Source organism: Echinops telfairi, unplaced genomic scaffold (genome assembly GCF_000313985.2).
Source record: "Echinops telfairi isolate 266 unplaced genomic scaffold, ASM31398v2 ScPeMD7_3533;HRSCAF=4204_0, whole genome shotgun sequence".
NCBI classification, from domain to species: Eukaryota; Metazoa; Chordata; class Mammalia; order Afrosoricida; family Tenrecidae; genus Echinops; species Echinops telfairi.
Genome location: NW_022107431.1, coordinates 62,483,315 through 62,501,895, shown reverse-complemented (window position 1 = coordinate 62,501,895; position 18,581 = coordinate 62,483,315). Strand labels below are relative to the sequence as shown.

Genomic DNA, 18,581 nt, shown 5'->3' with positions numbered 1-18,581 from the left:
CCTAATGAAGTCTTCGGGTGCCCTTTTTAGAAGCTCTTAAGAAAGCATTCTGCAAATATAAAATAGAAATATAATTTAAATATTGCTGGAAACTTAGAAAGTGGCCTATAGAGGTTTTAAAATGTTATTTTATAGTGTTACATCTTAGCAGAAAGGAAAATATTAAGCCATTCTTATTAAACATATTACTGTTAATAGAACAGATTTCTCCTATCTTTTATATATCTGTATATCATATCAAATTTATTTATTTTCTGTACTAGACCATTGGTATTCTTAAAGCTTATAGAATTGTGGTTTGTTTGTTTTCTTACTGGGTCACTGGCATTCCACTGAATGACATCTCAGTTGTCATGATTTCTGGTATCTGTCCTCATATCACGAGGTAATTTTAACTTTCTGGGATCACAATTGATTTATATCTAACTGCACGATGTCTGCCATAAAGGAAGCAATCATTACCACCCCTGTGTTCACTCTCTGCCACTGCCCGGGAGAGGAGTCGAGGTGCTGGGTAGACAAACTGTGCTTACGGCAGACTCGAGGGTGTTCATTTTAATTAAACAAAAAAAAAAAAATCAAATGATTACCTTTAATTGCTTCTGGAGTTAATCACATATGTGTAAAACTACAAATTTAAATTCAAGAATGCCAAATGTCCTACACTTACCTAAAAAAAAATTGTCAAACAAGATCATAATACTGGTTGGTATCCCAAAAAGCAAATCTTTTATTTATATACTTTGCTGTATTGTAGAATTTTAAATGTTCATTCAGTGTGAGAGCGATGAGTGATTTTGCTGTAAGGCAGAACTTTCACTTTGATTACATGTAGTCAATTATTTATATACTTTGTGTAAGCCTGTAGCCTTTCATTTCTGTGGTGGAGTAGTAGTTTGCACTTCTCCAATGATTTCAGTGATTAGTTACCCTTAGTTGTCAGCTTGTCTTAGCTTGCTGTACTGCTCTGTAAGCCTCCGTCACCCTGGGGGGCTGTGGAGGCCCGCGGTAGAAGACAGTGGCATCCAGTGAGTAGATGCTCCACAAGGAGTTGTCTGTTGAAACACAATGAAAGAAATCTTGGGCCTTACAATTTTTTATTCGTATTTTATAGATTGAGTGAAGTGAGGAAGTCGTATGCTCTTTTTGCAGATTCTGGCCTTTTTGGTGTTCCATTGACAGTATTGCTAGAACAAGATCAGAAGAAAGTACCAGGAACACGAGTACCCTTGATCTTTCAAAAAGTAAGTGGATCTGAGTGGGCAGCTTCAAAAGTGCATAGGTCAGCTGTTATTTATTTATCTATTTATTTATTTGATTTTACATCCAAATTGTGACCGTTTTCCAACTGTTGTAGCTTTTTATTTTGTAGCTTGATTTTCTATTCAGGAACCAAATTTGCTTCAAGGGCTCATAATTTTATTTCATGGTGATGCTTTCAGTGTTCTTACTGTAACTGTGATTACCTGGCATGATTTTCCTGTCTTAGATTAGCTGGCTTTGTATAATTGAGATTTCAATGCTACAATAAATAGTCGAAGGGCCTGCTTATACATTTCCTGGGAATGGAATCCTCATGAATATTTTACGGGAACACGTATTTCCCAAGCTTTCCTATTTACAGTGAGGATGTCCAATTTAATTTAGCAGTGCCTACTTCCAAAGTAGGTAAAGACACCATAAAGTGGAATTAGAAAATGATTGCTAAACTATTGAGTTACTTGTGTAGTCAACACTCAGTTACTCATAAGGGAATTATCCATGGCAATATAAGCAGTTCAGTCCAGTCTCTAAGCCATAATTATTGGAGACACAGATTATTTTTAATAATAGAATAGCTAGGAAGGTAGGTCGGCTTCCTTCTCCTGATGGCTTCTAGAATCAAATGATACATGGATGTCCCAAGTATAGATCCTTCTCACTAACCCAGACATATCGCAGCTTCTGAAATGTCCGGGGACAGCAAGGGTGAAGATGGGAACTTTGAAGGATGGTTGGTCTAGCAAACTCATCCAATACTAAAGCTCTGGCATGCTGCTTACCTCTGGTTCTTTTTTCCCTTGTGGCCACTCTTAAACACAGTCATATGTCTCACTGTTTCTCCTGATGAGCTTTGTGCTTCACATTTTTTTTCTACTCATCTGCTTCTACCAGCTGTTATGATTAGATAGTTTATCAGTTGTAGCTATAGCTAACATAGAGTTGCTGACAGATATGGACAGCATCCTCACATTCTTTTAATATAGATAGAGGCAGTTATTTTCCCAGTAAATGGCAAGGTTAGGTCTCTGTTGATGTCAGTGATACTTTCTGACCAGGCTGAGGATTTCATCCAGTCCTGGAAAACCACTTGGTCATTTGTCTTAATGGCTAGTTATTTATTTATTTAGTTTAATTTCCAATTCTCTGTCTACTCACTAGATTGAAGTAATGGGTAATGGTGCCCTCTTTTCTTCCCTGCCCCGTTGGTTCCAGTGCTTACCGCCAGGGTTAATTTGCCAGAGGAACTAGCTCTTCAATTCCCAATAGGCCCTGACTTTGCTGCTGTTGTTGTTGGTAGGACAACTAATTGGCTCTGACCTCAAGGAGACCTTATGTATAAGACAACAAAACATTGCCTGGTCCTGGGCCATATTCATGGATGTTGGCTTTATGTTTGCCTAAAGTTTGTTGCATTGTTGTTGTAAACAAACTCATAGACATACAACCAACTGTTATAGCCTTGACGGGTCCTCATAAAAAGTCAGGTTTGTTTAATCAATGGAAGATCTTCCCCACTTGATGCTTTCCTGTGGATGACATTCTTATCGTTTAAGTCAAGCATCTTGGAGTTATCTTCGACTGCCTCTCACTTTTGTGCAGCGTATCCTGTCAGTTCCTCAATTTCTACCTTTGTAGTTATCTTTAATTACTCCTTAGGGCCTTATTGAAAATCCCTGGATACCTCTTGTCCAGGGTTATTAGCTTTGAATATTGGATAGTTTATTTTTTAATAATTGCGATTTGCAACTACCTTGCCTGTAAAATAAAGACAATTCTTACTTTTGGGGTACAAAACAGCTGCTTCTAACTTCCTTCTGTTGGTTTCAGTTGTGGTTTTCTTGCATCTGCCGAATCTGTGGCCTTCAAATTGTTGGAAGAAGTGGATTTTTAAATGTATATTTACCCAATTTTACTGAGGGCCTTCAAAATTGTGAGAAATTCTATTATCTCTTAATTCCATTTTCTACACATGTTTTGAAGTCCTTTGCATATTTTAAATTTGACATTCAAAATCATAATATGTTTAAATAGATGCAAAAGGTCTAATTTCTAGTGTCATATAAAATATTGACATTTTAGAATGGAACTTTTATGTTGGTCTTTTAAATGTATCCAATACTCAATACCAGAGCAATTTAATGTTCATTATCACTCACATGTACAAACAAAACTACATCCATGCATGGTGACACTATAGGAAAGAGTAGATTTGCCTCATGGGGTTTTCAAGGCTGTATAATCTTTGTGGAAGTAGATGGCAACCTGTTTTTCTCAGGACAGCTGGTAGCCTCAAACCACCAACCTTCCACATGCCTGTTAAGGGCTTTAGCCATCAGCCACCAGGGCTCCTTTATACAAAGGAGTGGATTATCAGATGGAAATTTTACATCATTTTTCCCCCTTCCTTGAAACTTAATCACTATTTAAGGTGACCAGATTTTAACATTGGTAAAGCGGGACAAAAGTGGAACACCATTGATAAAACTCATATCCTGGCGAAATAGCCACATGGCAGCTGAAAAACGTATGCCCCAGCTTGTCGTGCATTCTTCCCAAAAATTGGGACATTTTTAAAACACCGCGGGATGCAGGAAAAATTGTTAAAAATTGGGACTGTCCCGCCAAAAGCGGATGTCTGGTCACCTTAATTGTGCACCAGAGTCACACTGTTTGAACTATTATAAAAAATCAGAAAGATTTGGAGAAACAGAATTAGTACTAGTGAGTCGATGGAAGAAGTTTGCCTTATAACCTAATGGCCAAATCTCACTATCAAGCGAATCAGCCAAAGCAGTCATACTTTGCATCCAAAATTTCTGACTTAATTTTTCAATTCATATAACTAGATGTATTTTGAGAAGTTCTATGAAGATTACTGATGAATTACAGACTATATCTTGGATAAGTTAACCAAAAATGGCCTGACTAAAATAGATTAGGGTGACTATTTTTCATCTATGTCTTAACGATAAGAAAAACTATACACTATTTATTCTTACTATATTACATTATTTATACACTAGCCATAGAATATAATGTGGTATCTGAAAATGATATTTTCTAAGTGAAAAACATGACAAAACAGGGCACTCCCTCAGTCCACATATGCAGAGCTCATTGATTGCTAGTTTTCAGCTTTAGAGAAGAATAAAAAAGACTTAAATATGAAATCCCCAAATTACTCCCATCCAGTTATTTAGAAATCACCATAAATTTTTCTTGTGTGTTTAATGCAAGTGAAAGGCACATGCTGCTGAAGACGAATTTGTTCTAGAAGCTAGCACATAATTTGATTGTGTGTTTTGTTAATGCATGATAGAAACATTGTAAATATTTCAAAAGAAGAAATAGCATGAACACTGCCTACGCATTAAATACATTTTGCAGGGTAAGACTTCATAAAGTTGATTTTTACATTCCCTATCGAATAATGCGTACTCTAAAATAATTCTTGTATTACTTTTTGTGAGGTGTTTGATCCAATGTAATTTGAAAAATGTGGTTCCCCAAATCATTCCAGCTGAATTTTAGAAAAGTCATGTACTGCCTTGACTGGTCAAAATAATAAATCCTTATGTCCTTTCAAGAATACTCTTTGCTTGTGTTGTTCCAGAGCTACTCAAGATCTGTGCGTTCTTTGGCTGTAATCTAGATAGAAGAAGTGAGGCCATTAAAGAAAAATTACTACCCTTTCCAGTGTCTACATGGTACAATAGATGTGATGTCAGTAAAGGTAGACAAAGGTCAAAAGGCCTCTTTTATAATATCATACTTTGCTCCTAACAGATAAGCAAGGTAAAAAGACTAAGCTTTATGTAGATTATAAAGCTAAGGTTAATCATTAAAGAGGACTTCCCTGATTAAAGAAAACTAAAAATTTAAATACCTTGGGTGTTCTAGAAGGCTTTATGCTTTAGGGCATGTAGAAGAGAATATTTTAGCAAGATTTGGGCTGAGTGAACGGTAGGCCTGCCTTTGATAAGTGAGAAAAAGAGAAGACAATTGGGCAAGTGGTAGAAAGGACTGGTGAGTGCCCATTGGGCAGCCATTCTGTGGCCAGCTTCCTATCCAGAGGCACTTAGTTTCCCCTGGGCAGCGAGCCCACCAGTCTCATGCTTCCAGCACCATTGCTCTGCACACACATCACAGACATGCTTAGCTCTGTGGTTCTCCTTCCGGGAGCTGTGCAGTTCTCTGTTCCTGCTTCGGAGCTGTCTCACTCAGTGGAATAGCAAAACTGACCTGTCCCCTCATTAAAGTCCTTTACACTTTATTTGCATGCTTCCACCCAATCATTTCAGGACAATTACAAATCTATGGTTGGAAGAACTATTTCAAGTAATTTCACTTCACGGCAACACTTAGATGTGAATATTTGGGATCAGTGTTTGACTTTATATCATAAATAATTCTCTTTTTGAGCAAACTAAAAATGAGATGTAAATGTACAAATACTAGAATTTCATAAGATCGGTTTGATTGCAAAATGTATGTTTCTGGAAAATCAGAATAAATGGCTGTTTTTAGTTGCATTTAAAAATGAACATCTATCTCCCTTTGTTTGGAGTACCACAGCTGTTGTGTGAAATAACATATTTGTGTTACAAAGCAGCATAAGACCCAACTTTTTTCTAAATTATAACTAAACTTTTGGGATTTGTTGGTTTAAAGGATGGTGATATTGTAATAGCATTCAAAACCTCATAAAATCCGGTTTGCATGGCATTGCAATCAGTTTTCATTTATTTATATGTGAAGCAGATGTTAAATTTGGAATTGTACCTGTTATGAATACCGAATTCAGCATGTTCCCCTCTTTATACACAGTTGATATCTCGAATTGAAGAGGGAGGTTTGAAAACTGAAGGCCTCTTACGAATACCTGGGGCTGCCAATAGAATCAAGGTAATCTCTTGTGCCTACAAATGGAATATTTTACTGTTTTAATTTTCCTTTCCTATTGTAAAAGCTAACTTGCCCTCTAACCTTCTATTGCTAGTAAGGAGGATAAAATGGAAGTAGTAAAACCTTTTGTAATTCAGTTTGTATTAAGTTCTTCTACACTCCCTTCTGATGTTGTGTTTTAATTTTTCAAAATCACCGTATTACTTCTATTATTACTATAATATGTGAACATGCAAATGATTTTAATCAGTGCACTCTGTAAAAAATAAAATAGGAACAAAAGGCAACAACAACAATAACAAAAGTAGTCGTATCCTTTTGGTGAACAAAGACCATAATAAATCAGATTATTTCTAGCAGGCTGATGACGGAACCCCTGGGGAGCACCCATGGTTAAGAGCCCAGCTCAGAATCCGCCCAGACTTACCTGAGAAGATCGCAGCCAGAGAGCGTTTCTACACGGAGACACATGGGGTTGCTAGGGTGTCAGAATGCAATGGGTGGCTACTGGGTTTGGTTTATTGAAAGATTTAGTCACGATGAGTTTTGTCACTTGAGTTCCCAGAGAAAGAAAATACCAACACAAACAGGCAGGGGCATGGACTCTCCTGAGTAAGTAGGATCCCTGCTGGTCATCCTGAAAAGCAGACTTCTGAGCTGACACCAGGACATTGTCTCAAAGGCTCTCCTTGATGGAGCTCCTCCTGCCTGGCCAGGGTCCCTCTCTGTCCTGCTGTTGGGAGGCTGGCTTGAGGAGCAGGCGTGGTGATCTCCAGAATTACCTGCTTTACACTCTCTGTGCCTGGTTTCCTTTTCTTTCTTTCTCTTCTTTTTTTTGGAGGGGGCGGGGCTGTCTGTGGATATTTGCTTCCTAATTTTCTTCCAGTTCTGTGTGTCTTCCTGGTTTCATCTCTTTTGCTCAACTCCTACTGTAGGAAATCAAGTTTCCAGTAACTATGGGATGGAGGGGTGGGGGTGGGGGGTGTCTGGTGGCATAGTGGTTATTCATTGGGCTGCTAACTGCAAGTTCTACAGTTCCAAACCACCAGACACTCCCTGGGAGAAATATCAGACTTTCTCCTCCACTAGAGCGTTACAGCTGCAGAAACCCAGGGCTCTCTTCCGTCCTAGAGAGTCACTATGAGTTGGCATGGACTGCATAGCAGTCGAGTTCGCTTTGATTCTGGAAAGATAACGATGGAGGTTATGCATATGATTATACATAAAATCAAAAAGTTTGTGGAATGACTCTATTATCTTTAATTGTATATTCTGAACAATGTTGAAGCCCCCTCATAATATAGAGTACTATGCTTCCCAGGGTGTTTTATATTTTAAAGGTGCCTCAGATTTGGAATTAGATCTCTTTCTATGGAAAATGTACTTAGGCAATGCTATTGGTTAGCAGTTATTAACTCTCTGTTACCCTGGCTCCCTTGCTAACCCAGCCTTTTTTCCAGGTAACTGCGGTGAGATTGTCACATCTGGTATATTATCTTCCGGAGTCTGGATATCCCAGAGAAAGTGGGACAAGAGCAGAGATGTTCTGTTGACTTACGTCGCCTTGTTCTGTGTGAAATACTTAGTGCTGGGCCAGGGGACACGGCTCGTGGCTGTTAGTCCCTGTCCTCACCAGTCGATAATGTGTTCCGATGCTGCCAGGATTGGAACGACTATTTATACCTTCCATAGTTTTGCATCACCTGCTAGGTTTAATACATTTCTGCAGTGAAAGACATGGTTTTCCCTCTTCATTCTTACTACACCCTGCCCTATGTGAATTCTATTACTAATTTTTTTAAGCAACATATAAGAAAAATGGCCTACCACACTTGTGAAAATAACTCCACGAGGAGTGCACCATTGGCAGAAAAACAAAACAAAACAGAAAACAAGCAATGCAGAGTATGTCCGTTCTTAGCGTAAAGGTCTGGTCATCCCTCAGCGACGGGGTGGCGTTGACGTCAAATGACCCCTATCAGAAGATCACCGTCTTCCAGTTCTGTCCACAGCCTGTGGGCCCTCACCCACAGAGCACGGCAGCCACCTCACAGAGGTGAGCAGCACGCTTGCGTTCGTGCAGAATCGTGAGCATCCTGTGTGTTTTACAGGGTCACAGGAAGGCTGTCAAAAGGATGGGTCCAAACTAAGTGTAATTTCGAAAAAGCCCAATTAAGTGGCGTCAGCTGCCTCAACTCTTCCACTCAGCCTGTTGTTGCACACCAAATTATGCAGCAGCTGGTCCATTATGAATAATTTAAAAATAATATGTACAATTTTTGGTTCGCTCGCCCCTCCATTCCTCCAAATTTCTTTGTATGCTTCATTCTCTGTCTCTCTCCCTTTGTATGCCTTTCTCACTCTTTCTCTCCTATTTCTGGGACCTTCTTCATATATTCCATTATTATAAAAATAATTGGAATAGAGGTCTATGGTTATGCTGAGGAGAGAAAATATAAAAGTCTCAAAAAATGAAAATGTTCTTTGAGAGAACTGTTTCAAATAATAGAAAGCAATGACAGAAACTTGGAATGATTTCTAGCAGTAGGATTTATGCCATTTTGAAAAGCATACAGAAAATAGTAATTTTGAAACTCAATTGATTTATTAGTAATAAAATGCCTGGCAAAATTTTGTGGAGCCAGTGTGGTAAATGAACCAGGTATTTCTAATCCGACGTGGGTTCAAACCACTTTGGGCATTTGGTCTAGGAGGGCTATGTCTCGGCCTATCTATTTAAGACAGGTGTGTGGACCTTGATGTAGTTTAATGCCTCCTTTGCTATGGAACTTAGTTCTCCATTTCCCAGCTGTGACTAATCCAAGATAATCTTGTTGTAGGCCCAAAGACTGATTATGTCTTTTATAAAACTTGTTTTTATTGTGAATTAGTTGGTGGGCTGGGTGGGAGGGTGAGGGGGGTATATTTCAGACCATCAACTCTGCATTCAGCAGTTTAAACCTCTCATCGATCATACCGTCCCCTGATTATGTCTTTTAGTTATGTAATACAGTTGTATATAAATGCAAACATAGGTTCCTTAAAATGATTTTTTAAAATTTTGGTTAAGAATAATAGTATCTGGGTCAAGCCAAAGGAAAAGACTATCTTTATTAGTATTCCAATTAAGCCTTTACTTGTGTTGAATGTACAAGAAGTTGAAAAACTTTAAATGTTTTAGCCATTGCTACTTTTTTTTTTTTTCCGATTATTAAGAGATGTGGATGGGCCAAGGAAGGGGACAGAGACATGCTGGTGTTTAGGATTTTCAGATGTCTGCTTCAAGAGCAGAATCTCTACACTGTCAGGAGCCCTGGTGCCTTAGTGAAGTGCTCAGTGGGCTGTTGCTCAGAAACTCCGCAGTTAGAAGCCACCAGCCACTGTTCATGTGAAAGATGAGGCTTTCTACTCCCAGAAAGACTTCTTCAGCCAAACTGGCTGCCTGTGAGTCAAAACGGACCCATAGCAGCTCTGTAGAACTGCCCCTGTGAGAGTCTGAGGCTGCCATTGTTCACGGGAATAGGAAGCCCCGGGCTGACCTTCAGATTTGCAGCCCAGCGAGTATCCACTTCTCAACCAGGGTTCCTCTAAAGACTGATAGCCTGAGACACCCACTGGGGGGAGTTCTCCTCCGTCAGAGAGGGTTGTGATGAGTCCCCATTGCCTCAACGACAGTGAGCTTGGTTGTTTGAGTCTAAAAAATGCATCAGACTCTCAGCCAATAGTAATAATAATAATAATAATAATGTATTTACTGGTAGTGTTTTGTTTTTCTCTTTTCTTTTGTCTTTCAGAATCTTTGCCAAGAACTTGAAGCAAAGTTTTATGAAGGGACTTTTAACTGGGAAAATGTCAAGCAGCACGATGCAGCCAGCCTTCTGAAGCTCTTTATTCGGGAGCTGCCCCACCCGTTGCTCACTGTGGAACACCTGCGAGCCTTTCAGGATGTTCAAAGTAAGTGGCCTCCCCCCTGGGGCAGCCGTGGTACCTCGCCCTGAGGATTAGTTGCTTTTCATGGCAAGGAGTAGAACCAGAGATGTTGGAATACACATATTGACTCACTGATGTTAACGGGCGGTGCTCAAATGCCATGCCATTTACACTATGAATATACGTCTCCGACTAAGTAGATAACAGAAGGTTCTCTCAGACACACCACAGTTGTGTGGCATTTCAGCAGTCTAATCTATCTATCCATCTATCTATATTTTTCAGTGTTAGAACCTGGGATTGTCAATTCCTTTTGTAATAGAATGAGTCACATAGGATCTCTGATACACTTTTCTTGCCAAGTGTTAAAAGCAACACTGACTGGAGAAGCTGTGGATTAACAGTTATCATAAAAGCATAAAGAGATGTGGCCGTCTGTCAGCATTTCCTGAGAAATTAAGTTCTGAAATAGTCATGCAGAAACATGAAACAATGCATGTTGGTAGAAGGCAGGCAACCCAAACTTCTTATGCCTTGCCATTGTGTGGTACTGGACAAGCTCCAAATTCATACTTCTGACAGTTCTTGACTTCTTGTCACAGGAACACAGAGTTAACATGAGGCTTATGAATTGGCATGATTATCCCTTTTACTCTTTGAGGCCATCCAATGAAATTACTATATTACACTTGAGTGAGAATTTAATGACTCTTCCAAACTGAGACCCTCGTGAAAGTAAACCAGGGCACTGCTAATGATCGCGCTGAGTTAGCGGTCAGCCACAGTTGTTCCAGACCATTCACAGAGCACGTGAGGCTTCACCTGGCACCAGAACGTTTCTCTCAAAATTTGTAAACGAGAAATGGCTGAGTTTATTTTCTATCTGGAATATTTTTCTCGGTGAAGTTGTGCTATTTTACATACGCTTGCTGGATATGAGTGGAAGGACTCTATTGATCCCTGGGAAACAATTACAAGAGTGATTTCCAATATCCATAAGTATTGCATAAGTGGAATAAGCGATCCTGCAAATGACGGGCAGCGCATGTCAAAATGCGCCGTGGCGGGGCTTCGGTGTCGTCCAGGTGAGTGTGACTCATACTTGTAGTCCGCTCTAGGGCGCGCCTTACACAGTCCTGTTGGAATTAACAGGCTCTGAGCCATGTCGCTTGCCCGTTGACCATGAAAAGAAACAAACGTGACAGACAGCGCTCTGACACCGTGTCATGGGATGACCCATCTTCTCTGGTCTTTTCCCTGGGAAATAATGATCACACCGAAGTTAGAAATTATGTGCAGAGCGCTGTCGAGTGTCTGCAAACATAAGGCTGCGAGTCATCTGATGGCAGTTGGCAGGGAGCATTCTGAGAGAGCAGAAGTGCTTCACAGCAGCTGCGTTGCCGGATCTCCCACAAACACACGCGTCACGGGGCTTGCTGCTCAGTCCTCGTGTGTACCAGAGAACTTTTTCTTAAGAAAGAAATATTAAAAAAACTATTCAGCAAAGAGTTCAGGTTGATTTTTCATGTGTCTGCAGAGCTTCAAACCAAGAAGGAACAACTACAGGCCTTGAATCTCCTGGTCATCCTCCTACCCGAAGCCAACAGGGACACGCTGAAGGTCAGCTGGATTTATTTACATGAAATCCCCTTTAGAACGCAGCAGAATAATTCTTCTCTGTGGCAGCACAATAGGATCTGTGTCTTGGGAATGCTAACCCATTGGGCAGCATGGAGAAAGTGGATCTTTAAGGGCAAATAAACAAAGAAAGCCTTTAAGCACTTCATTAATTTGTTCACTAGGCTGGTTATGTTATTGGTACCATGACTTCTTTCCCCCTTAAGTTTTACACTTGAACATTTCTTAAAACATAACAGATCACCGGGGTTCATTTATTAATGGGACCATGAGAGGGTTTTGCTTGTTTCCTTTCTACTTGTCTGCATTTTTCAAATTTAATTGAGCATATACTTTAAATTTGAAAATAAATGCTTACAAAGTGGCTGAGTCTCATCACATACCACCCATTGCTACGATGCTACTGTTTGCAGTTCAAAGGGATAGAAAACCAAACAGCAACAACACCCACTGCTATTGGGTCAATTCTGACTCATAGTGACCTTATAGGACAGTATAGAACTACAACTTTGGACTTCAGAGACAGTAACTGTCTGTGGGAATTCAGAGCCTCGTCTCTCGCAGAGGAGTGGCAGGTGGTTTTGAACTTGCGGCTGTTATTACTTGTCCCAAACTGTCTGGTGCAAAAAAATAAATATTTTCACTAATGATCAGAAACTTAATTAGCTAATCCTAGCGAAGGTTTTCAGTATGAATTTGAATAATAATTGAAATAACTATGACTTGTGTGTGAGAGGATAAACCATCTAAATTTAATTCGGTTAAAGAGAAAGGATGCTCCATTGCAAAGTAATTTCAGGAAGCCCAACACAAAGTTCTCCAACTTAGAAGTACTAGGTCCACTCATTCACTCTGTGTATGTGTGTAAATAGATAAGGCACCTGTAGGGGAAGGGTCACGAGTTGTATCAAATATTTCTACCAGACACCTATAGGTGATGAGACACCATGCTAAATACCATGTTGTGGTAGGAGCTCAAAGTGACAGGTGTCTTTGGGTCAGCTGCTTAATCAAGATTTTACTTTTACCTTTGATCATTGTGCTTGAAGACCGTACCTCCCTCTGGCTAGGAGGGTTTTCAGATGCCCACCAAGCACCCATGACAACGTTACCATTGACACCTTGCGGGCCCGTTTTGTCATCTCAGGAAGCTCTGTGTAGGCTTTGTCTCATCAATTCTCACAGGCCATGAAATGAACATTCCCCTTTTACAAAGGAGAAAAAATGTGAAGATCAGGGAGATGAAAATTTCTCTAAGAAAATTTCTCCCCGTAGACCGAAGTTTTCAGAGAGTGTGCGTAAAGCGAATGCTTTCAGAGAGGGACTTCTGATCGCTCCAAAGACGTGAGGGCGCTGCAGTTCTCCCAGCAAGGGCTGACCTAGCCTTTTCCTTTTTGTTTCATATCTGTACACACGTGTGGACGCATTCTAGGATCCTGGTGGTACTATTTTGAATAACCTTATCACATATGCACACCACAATTAAGATGGTTTATTGCCTAATCTCTGTAATTTATGCCCACAGAGAAAGAGATACACTGGTCCCCAAATAATTATTCTGGTCTCTGTGGAACAAAGTTAAATATTTCTTCCCAAACCTCTAATTAATCTTTTGTCCTCATTTGGGAATGTGTTGTTTCCATATAACCTTATGCTTGGATTACAATTTAACTTTCTAAGCACTGTACCAGAAATTAGGCACATAAATCTCTTTGTTAGCTATTAAAGCTGTGCCTGGAGTTTGCGTCAAAATGTTGAGGTCTGTGTAGCAGCTACATGTGTTGAAATGTAACCTGCTAGCGCTTCGAAAGGTGTTTTTGTTGATGCTTCTGAGTTAGAGATAACCCTTCCCCTACCCCCTGTTGTGATTCTTTTCCATTTTGTTATAGTTTATTTGGCCTTTTTAAGGGCAGAATCTGACATGACCTTTATTAGTGAAGCATCCAGAACCCACAGCCAGACAGACATGCAGCTACACTTCTTTCCCACCGTTTTCTAGCCAGGGGCCCCGTGGTAAACTACCTTACGTTTCACGTTTCTCTTTTCTCACCTGTACTCTGGAGATAATTATGGCGTCTAATAGATCTCCTTGGGGCAGAGTAAAGACTATGTGAACCGATCTCTAGCATTTGCTTGATTCAGTGCCTCATACATGGAAAACATTGCCTGCCTGTGTGGTGGTGGTTATCATTGGTAGACCCAAATTCATTTCATGAAGAAAGCAAAGGATGGACTGAATGAACTGTGCCATCAAAAGAGGGATCCCTGTCACCAGTGACATTGGGGAGGGCAGGCTCAGGGCCCCCCACCCCCACCCCCAGTCTCAGAGTGGAGGTGGTCCCAGGGTAGCCTCCAGCTCTGTAGAGTCTAACTTCTTGGGTTGAGAAGTTCCTTCTCATTCGTTCATTTGTATCTTGAAACCCCTGTTTCCTGTGTCTCTCCTCGTTCCACTTCCTCCCCAGTCAGTTTACGTTCTTTCTGTGTGTTATGCCAACTATTGATTGCTTCAAACCAAAGCAAATGGAGAAGGGGTGAACTTTTTAAAGATAATCTTTCTTTTTTAATCTCTGGGGATAAAGGTCCAACTCTTCCTTGAAGCAAAAGAACATTTGTATGATACTTAAAAATGCTTTTCAGGGCTCCATGGCTGATATATGTTTCAGGACTCCCTCTGACTACGAGTGGTCATTCCCCAGTGTTATGTCCCTTAACAAACAACAACAAATCTCCGTTGCCGTATGTGCCCGCCCAACAGGCAAGCTTTGATGGGAGGCCTGTTCTATGCAGCTAGCTGACTATGATTGTGCGCAACTATTTTTAAAGTTAAATAAAAATCCTACTTGTGCTGTCATAATTGATTTAATTACTAAATCAATTAACTAAAATGATTTTTTTAAAATCCTACATGTGACAGTGTGTTAACCTCTTCATGCAACACAACTCTCAACAAATCATTTCTGTTCCAGGCTCTCCTTGAATTTCTCCAAAGAGTAATAGACAATAAAGAGACAAATAAGATGACTGTCATGAATACAGCCATGGTCATGGCCCCAAATCTCTTCATGTGCCACACGTTGGGTGTGAAGCCCAATGAACAGAGAGAATTAGCAATGGCAGCTGGCACAGCTAGTACCATGCACTTATTGATTAAGTACCAAGAAATCCTGTGGACCGTAAGTATCTATTTTTAAGTTGTGCTCATGACCGTATGATTCCCTAGCATGCTGGTTTATAGCAAGTTTCAACTTGACTTTGTAAAGCTCGTATAAAAATGCCCTATGCCTTGTTCTTTATTGGTGAACACACAGCGTTTTTGTTCCCAGCTCTATAAAATTGCTTTAAACTCGCAGAACATATTAAAGGCATTTTATTCCCATACATAAGGAGGCTCCGTGAATTGCTACTTTAACATCAGGAAACAAGCCTTGTAAAATTTACTTAGTGCTTATTTACCTCTCCCATTTTATTTTACCCCAATATTTAGACCTGTAGTATTTTAAAAATCTCATGCTACCTTGGAATCAGCTCATTGACGGTTATTTTTCATAGAGCACTTTTTAAAAGCACGTGTGCACATTGTGATAGTGCACACTCCTAGTTGTTGAGAATGTCTTGCAAATGGCTGCCCCGCTTTGGCTTTATTGTGAGCTTGAATCTTGACAGATAATCGGGGATCTACTTCTTGACAGCACACAAACAAGGTGGTGAATGTGAATGGACTTGGTAAAGGTGTCAGTGTGATTTCTAATTTTTTTAGAGAGGTGACTTAGGGGCATTTAGGAAAATGAGCTAAAGGAATTCCAAGTGAAATATCCTACCCAATAAATATCTCAGTCTTTTATTTGAGCACCCTGGACATGCTACGATATGGTGGAGCATACAGGAGGCAAAGTTTTGAAAACGTCTTACCATTACCAACCCCCTGAGGATGTGAGTCAGTGCTCGTGGTGGCTTAAGACTACAGCCTCAGGTGGGATCCAGGTCAATTGGCGTAACATAGTCTACAAAGACAGGGTTCTACTCCTACTTTGATGAACAGCAACTGGAGTCTTAAGAGCTTCCTAGTGACCATCTGAGATGTAACTGTTGATCTTCCTCAGTCTGGTGCAAAGAAAAATGAAGGAGATCGATCGATGATTCAAACACTTAGTCTGAAGGACGAATAGACCACGTGATTGTGATTGACAGCCTGAGACCAAAGAACTAAGAGGCTGTCTAGCTTGCTGACCACTCTGAGATAGTCCACAACACAGGTCCTAGACGAAGAGGAACAACCAAAAACAAAACAAAACAAAAAAATCATTACAAAGGCCAGAATTACTGGTCTGATAGACCAGCAAGGGCTCTCATTCACCACTAAGGCCGGTAACCTTCTGGGAGGAGCTCTCAGTCCAACAACAGAGAGCTAGACCTATGGAGTAAATAACACCAGCAGGGAAGCCTGCTTCTCAGTAGGCTCACCACAAAAGATCAACAGGGTTGCCTTTGCCTAAAACAAAGCTCTTGGCAGGAAACGGGAACAAATGAAAGGGAGCTTCTGGAAAAGAGGGTGCAGCGTGCTGTCCTGTTGAGGGGTGTCGCCGTGACGGAGGCACACTGCATCACTGGCTGAGTGGAAAACAAATTCGCTCTATGAACTTCGACCTGAACTACCGCGAAAGGCTTTTTTGAGCCCTCCCCTAGAACTTGACTCAGTGGGTGGTAATCGCGTCTGTACCCATCTGGGGTCAGTGAATAGCGGGCCATGTTCTTGCTTCACACGTTTGGTGAATGGTGGGTGGCAAATGATCAAATGAACAAAACCTTAACGCCTTTTGAAATTAAGACGTTAATTTAAAATGGTGCCTTGTGGTGTGTTTGGTTTTCTTCCCCAAACTTAATTTCATTTCTCTTTAGATCCCTAAGTTTATTGTAAACCAAGTGAGGAAGCAAAACACTGCAAGTCAAAAAAAGGATAAAAATGCCATGAAGAAATTACTGAAGAAAATGGCTTATGACCGGGAAAGACATGAAAAGCAAGAGAGGAACCCGAACGAGGTAGGGAGAATCTGGCAACGTGCCTCTGTAGCCCGTTCAGTACTGCTTTTACTCCCTCTCTGCCCCCAAAGAGAACGGTATGTGTTCCCAGGAGGACGGTCTGCACCCTACGCAGGCCGGCTCCTCCTCCTGAGGAGCTAAAGCCATCCGAGCAGGAACTTGACTTCTGCTCTTACAGATGCCCATGGTGACCGTGGTTGAGGTGCTGATGACTAAGAATATCCGTTGTTAAAGGGAAACCAAGAAAGATGATACGATCGGAACACACGCACACACACACCACCACCACCACCACCACCACCCACCCATCCCTATGGAGACCCTGGTTGCCCACAGCTTGTGGGATGTATAATATGGAAATAATGCCCTGGCGGACCAACCACCACTCCTCTTTTTTTCTCCCCTGTAAAATATGGGGAAACAATAGCTTAGTAACCCGCATAAACTTATAGGCTAATTTTTTTGGTTCCTCTTAGGATACCTGTACTTTTAATAAATAAAAGTTTTAATTTTGTCAGAAATGGATTTGGATAGAGTTCTCTTGGAACTTAAAGAAAGATCTTAATATCAGTGTTTGAAAGCTGCTCTAAGAATATATTAAGAAAAGAGAAATATACCGGAAGCACATTTATGAAGTTTTTCCGAAAGCTCGAACTTAGATGGTGGAATCCATTGTTCCGTTTGTGGCGCCTGAACCACTGCCAGTTAACATTTCCTTTGAGGTTGGTCAGTTAGGTGCTGACATCTAGTGGCATACTGTGGAAATGCAGTGCTCTCTTGGCATTTTTGCTCTGGCTTGCTTAACAAAAACCAAACGCACAGCCAATAAATGGATTCTGACCCACAGTGACCCCATACAGAGTTTCTGAGATTGTAAACCGCTATCAGAGCAGACAGCGCATCTTTCTTCCACACAGTGGCTGGTGGGTTGGAACCACTGACCTCCTGGCTAACAGGCCCAATGCCTAACCCATAGCACCACCACTGCTTCAGCTTAGGGATCCGGTGCTTGCATGTAATGTATAAATTTGTTGTTGTTGTTATTGTAGTAATCTAGGCAAGGGATGATAATGACTTAGACCAGAATGTTTTGGGGTTGAAGTAGGTTGACTTCTGGACATATTTCGAACCTGACTTATACGCGATTGGTTGATTGTGGAAATGAGGTGTGTTGTGAAAGAAAGAGAGGAGACAGGGGTCACTCCAAGGTTTGGGGCTTAAGAAATTGGAACCACGCAATTGCCATTAAGCTGTAACAAAGATCGTGATTTCAGTTCAGGACTGGGGTGTCTGCTCGACGTCCGAGTGGCAGTGGTTCAGGGTATTTGGAAAGAAACAGTTCATAGCGACTTGCCCCAGTGTATATGAGGAGTGGGCCAGAGGGAGGACAGAAGCCTTTGCTGCTGTGCATGGCAGGGGTCTGTTGAAAGATTGTGGCCGATTACCCGAATAAATGTGCATTTTACAACAGTCCTGGTGATGTCCTTGTGAGGGGGTCATTGGACACAGAAGCGTAGGTGTGGAGCCTTTGGCTAGTTGCTCGCATTCTTGATGGGAGTACAAGGGGTGCTACCCCTCTGGAGGGCAGTTGCCACAAAACAGAGGCTTGTCAGTCTTGCAGAAATTCCTTCAAAGGGAAGCTGCAAATATTTATGCTTCGATTCACAGCCATTTTGTTTTTACTGGCCCCAATTAGAAGTGATCTAAAAGACTATACAACCGCTGAAGACAAAGCAGGTGAATAAGCAAATGTGGTGAAGAACGCTGATGGTGCCCGGCTATCAAAAGATATAGCGTCTGGGGTCTTA

General features: G+C 41.0%; 1 protein-coding gene across 1 annotated transcript in view; it reads left to right on the top strand.

Annotated features, from left to right (window-relative positions):
* The window catches only part of ARHGAP18 (Rho GTPase activating protein 18), a 140,679-nt gene that overhangs the window by 105,849 nt on the left and 16,249 nt on the right, over window positions 1-18,581 (top strand). Inside the window, exons 7-12 of the mRNA XM_004702222.3 lie at window positions 1,153-1,244; window positions 6,091-6,168; window positions 9,963-10,122; window positions 11,636-11,718; window positions 14,703-14,909; window positions 16,633-16,773. Coding sequence (XP_004702279.1) covers window positions 1,153-1,244; window positions 6,091-6,168; window positions 9,963-10,122; window positions 11,636-11,718; window positions 14,703-14,909; window positions 16,633-16,773 — 761 coding nt within the window. The remainder of the gene's footprint in view (window positions 1-1,152; window positions 1,245-6,090; window positions 6,169-9,962; window positions 10,123-11,635; window positions 11,719-14,702; window positions 14,910-16,632; window positions 16,774-18,581) is intronic.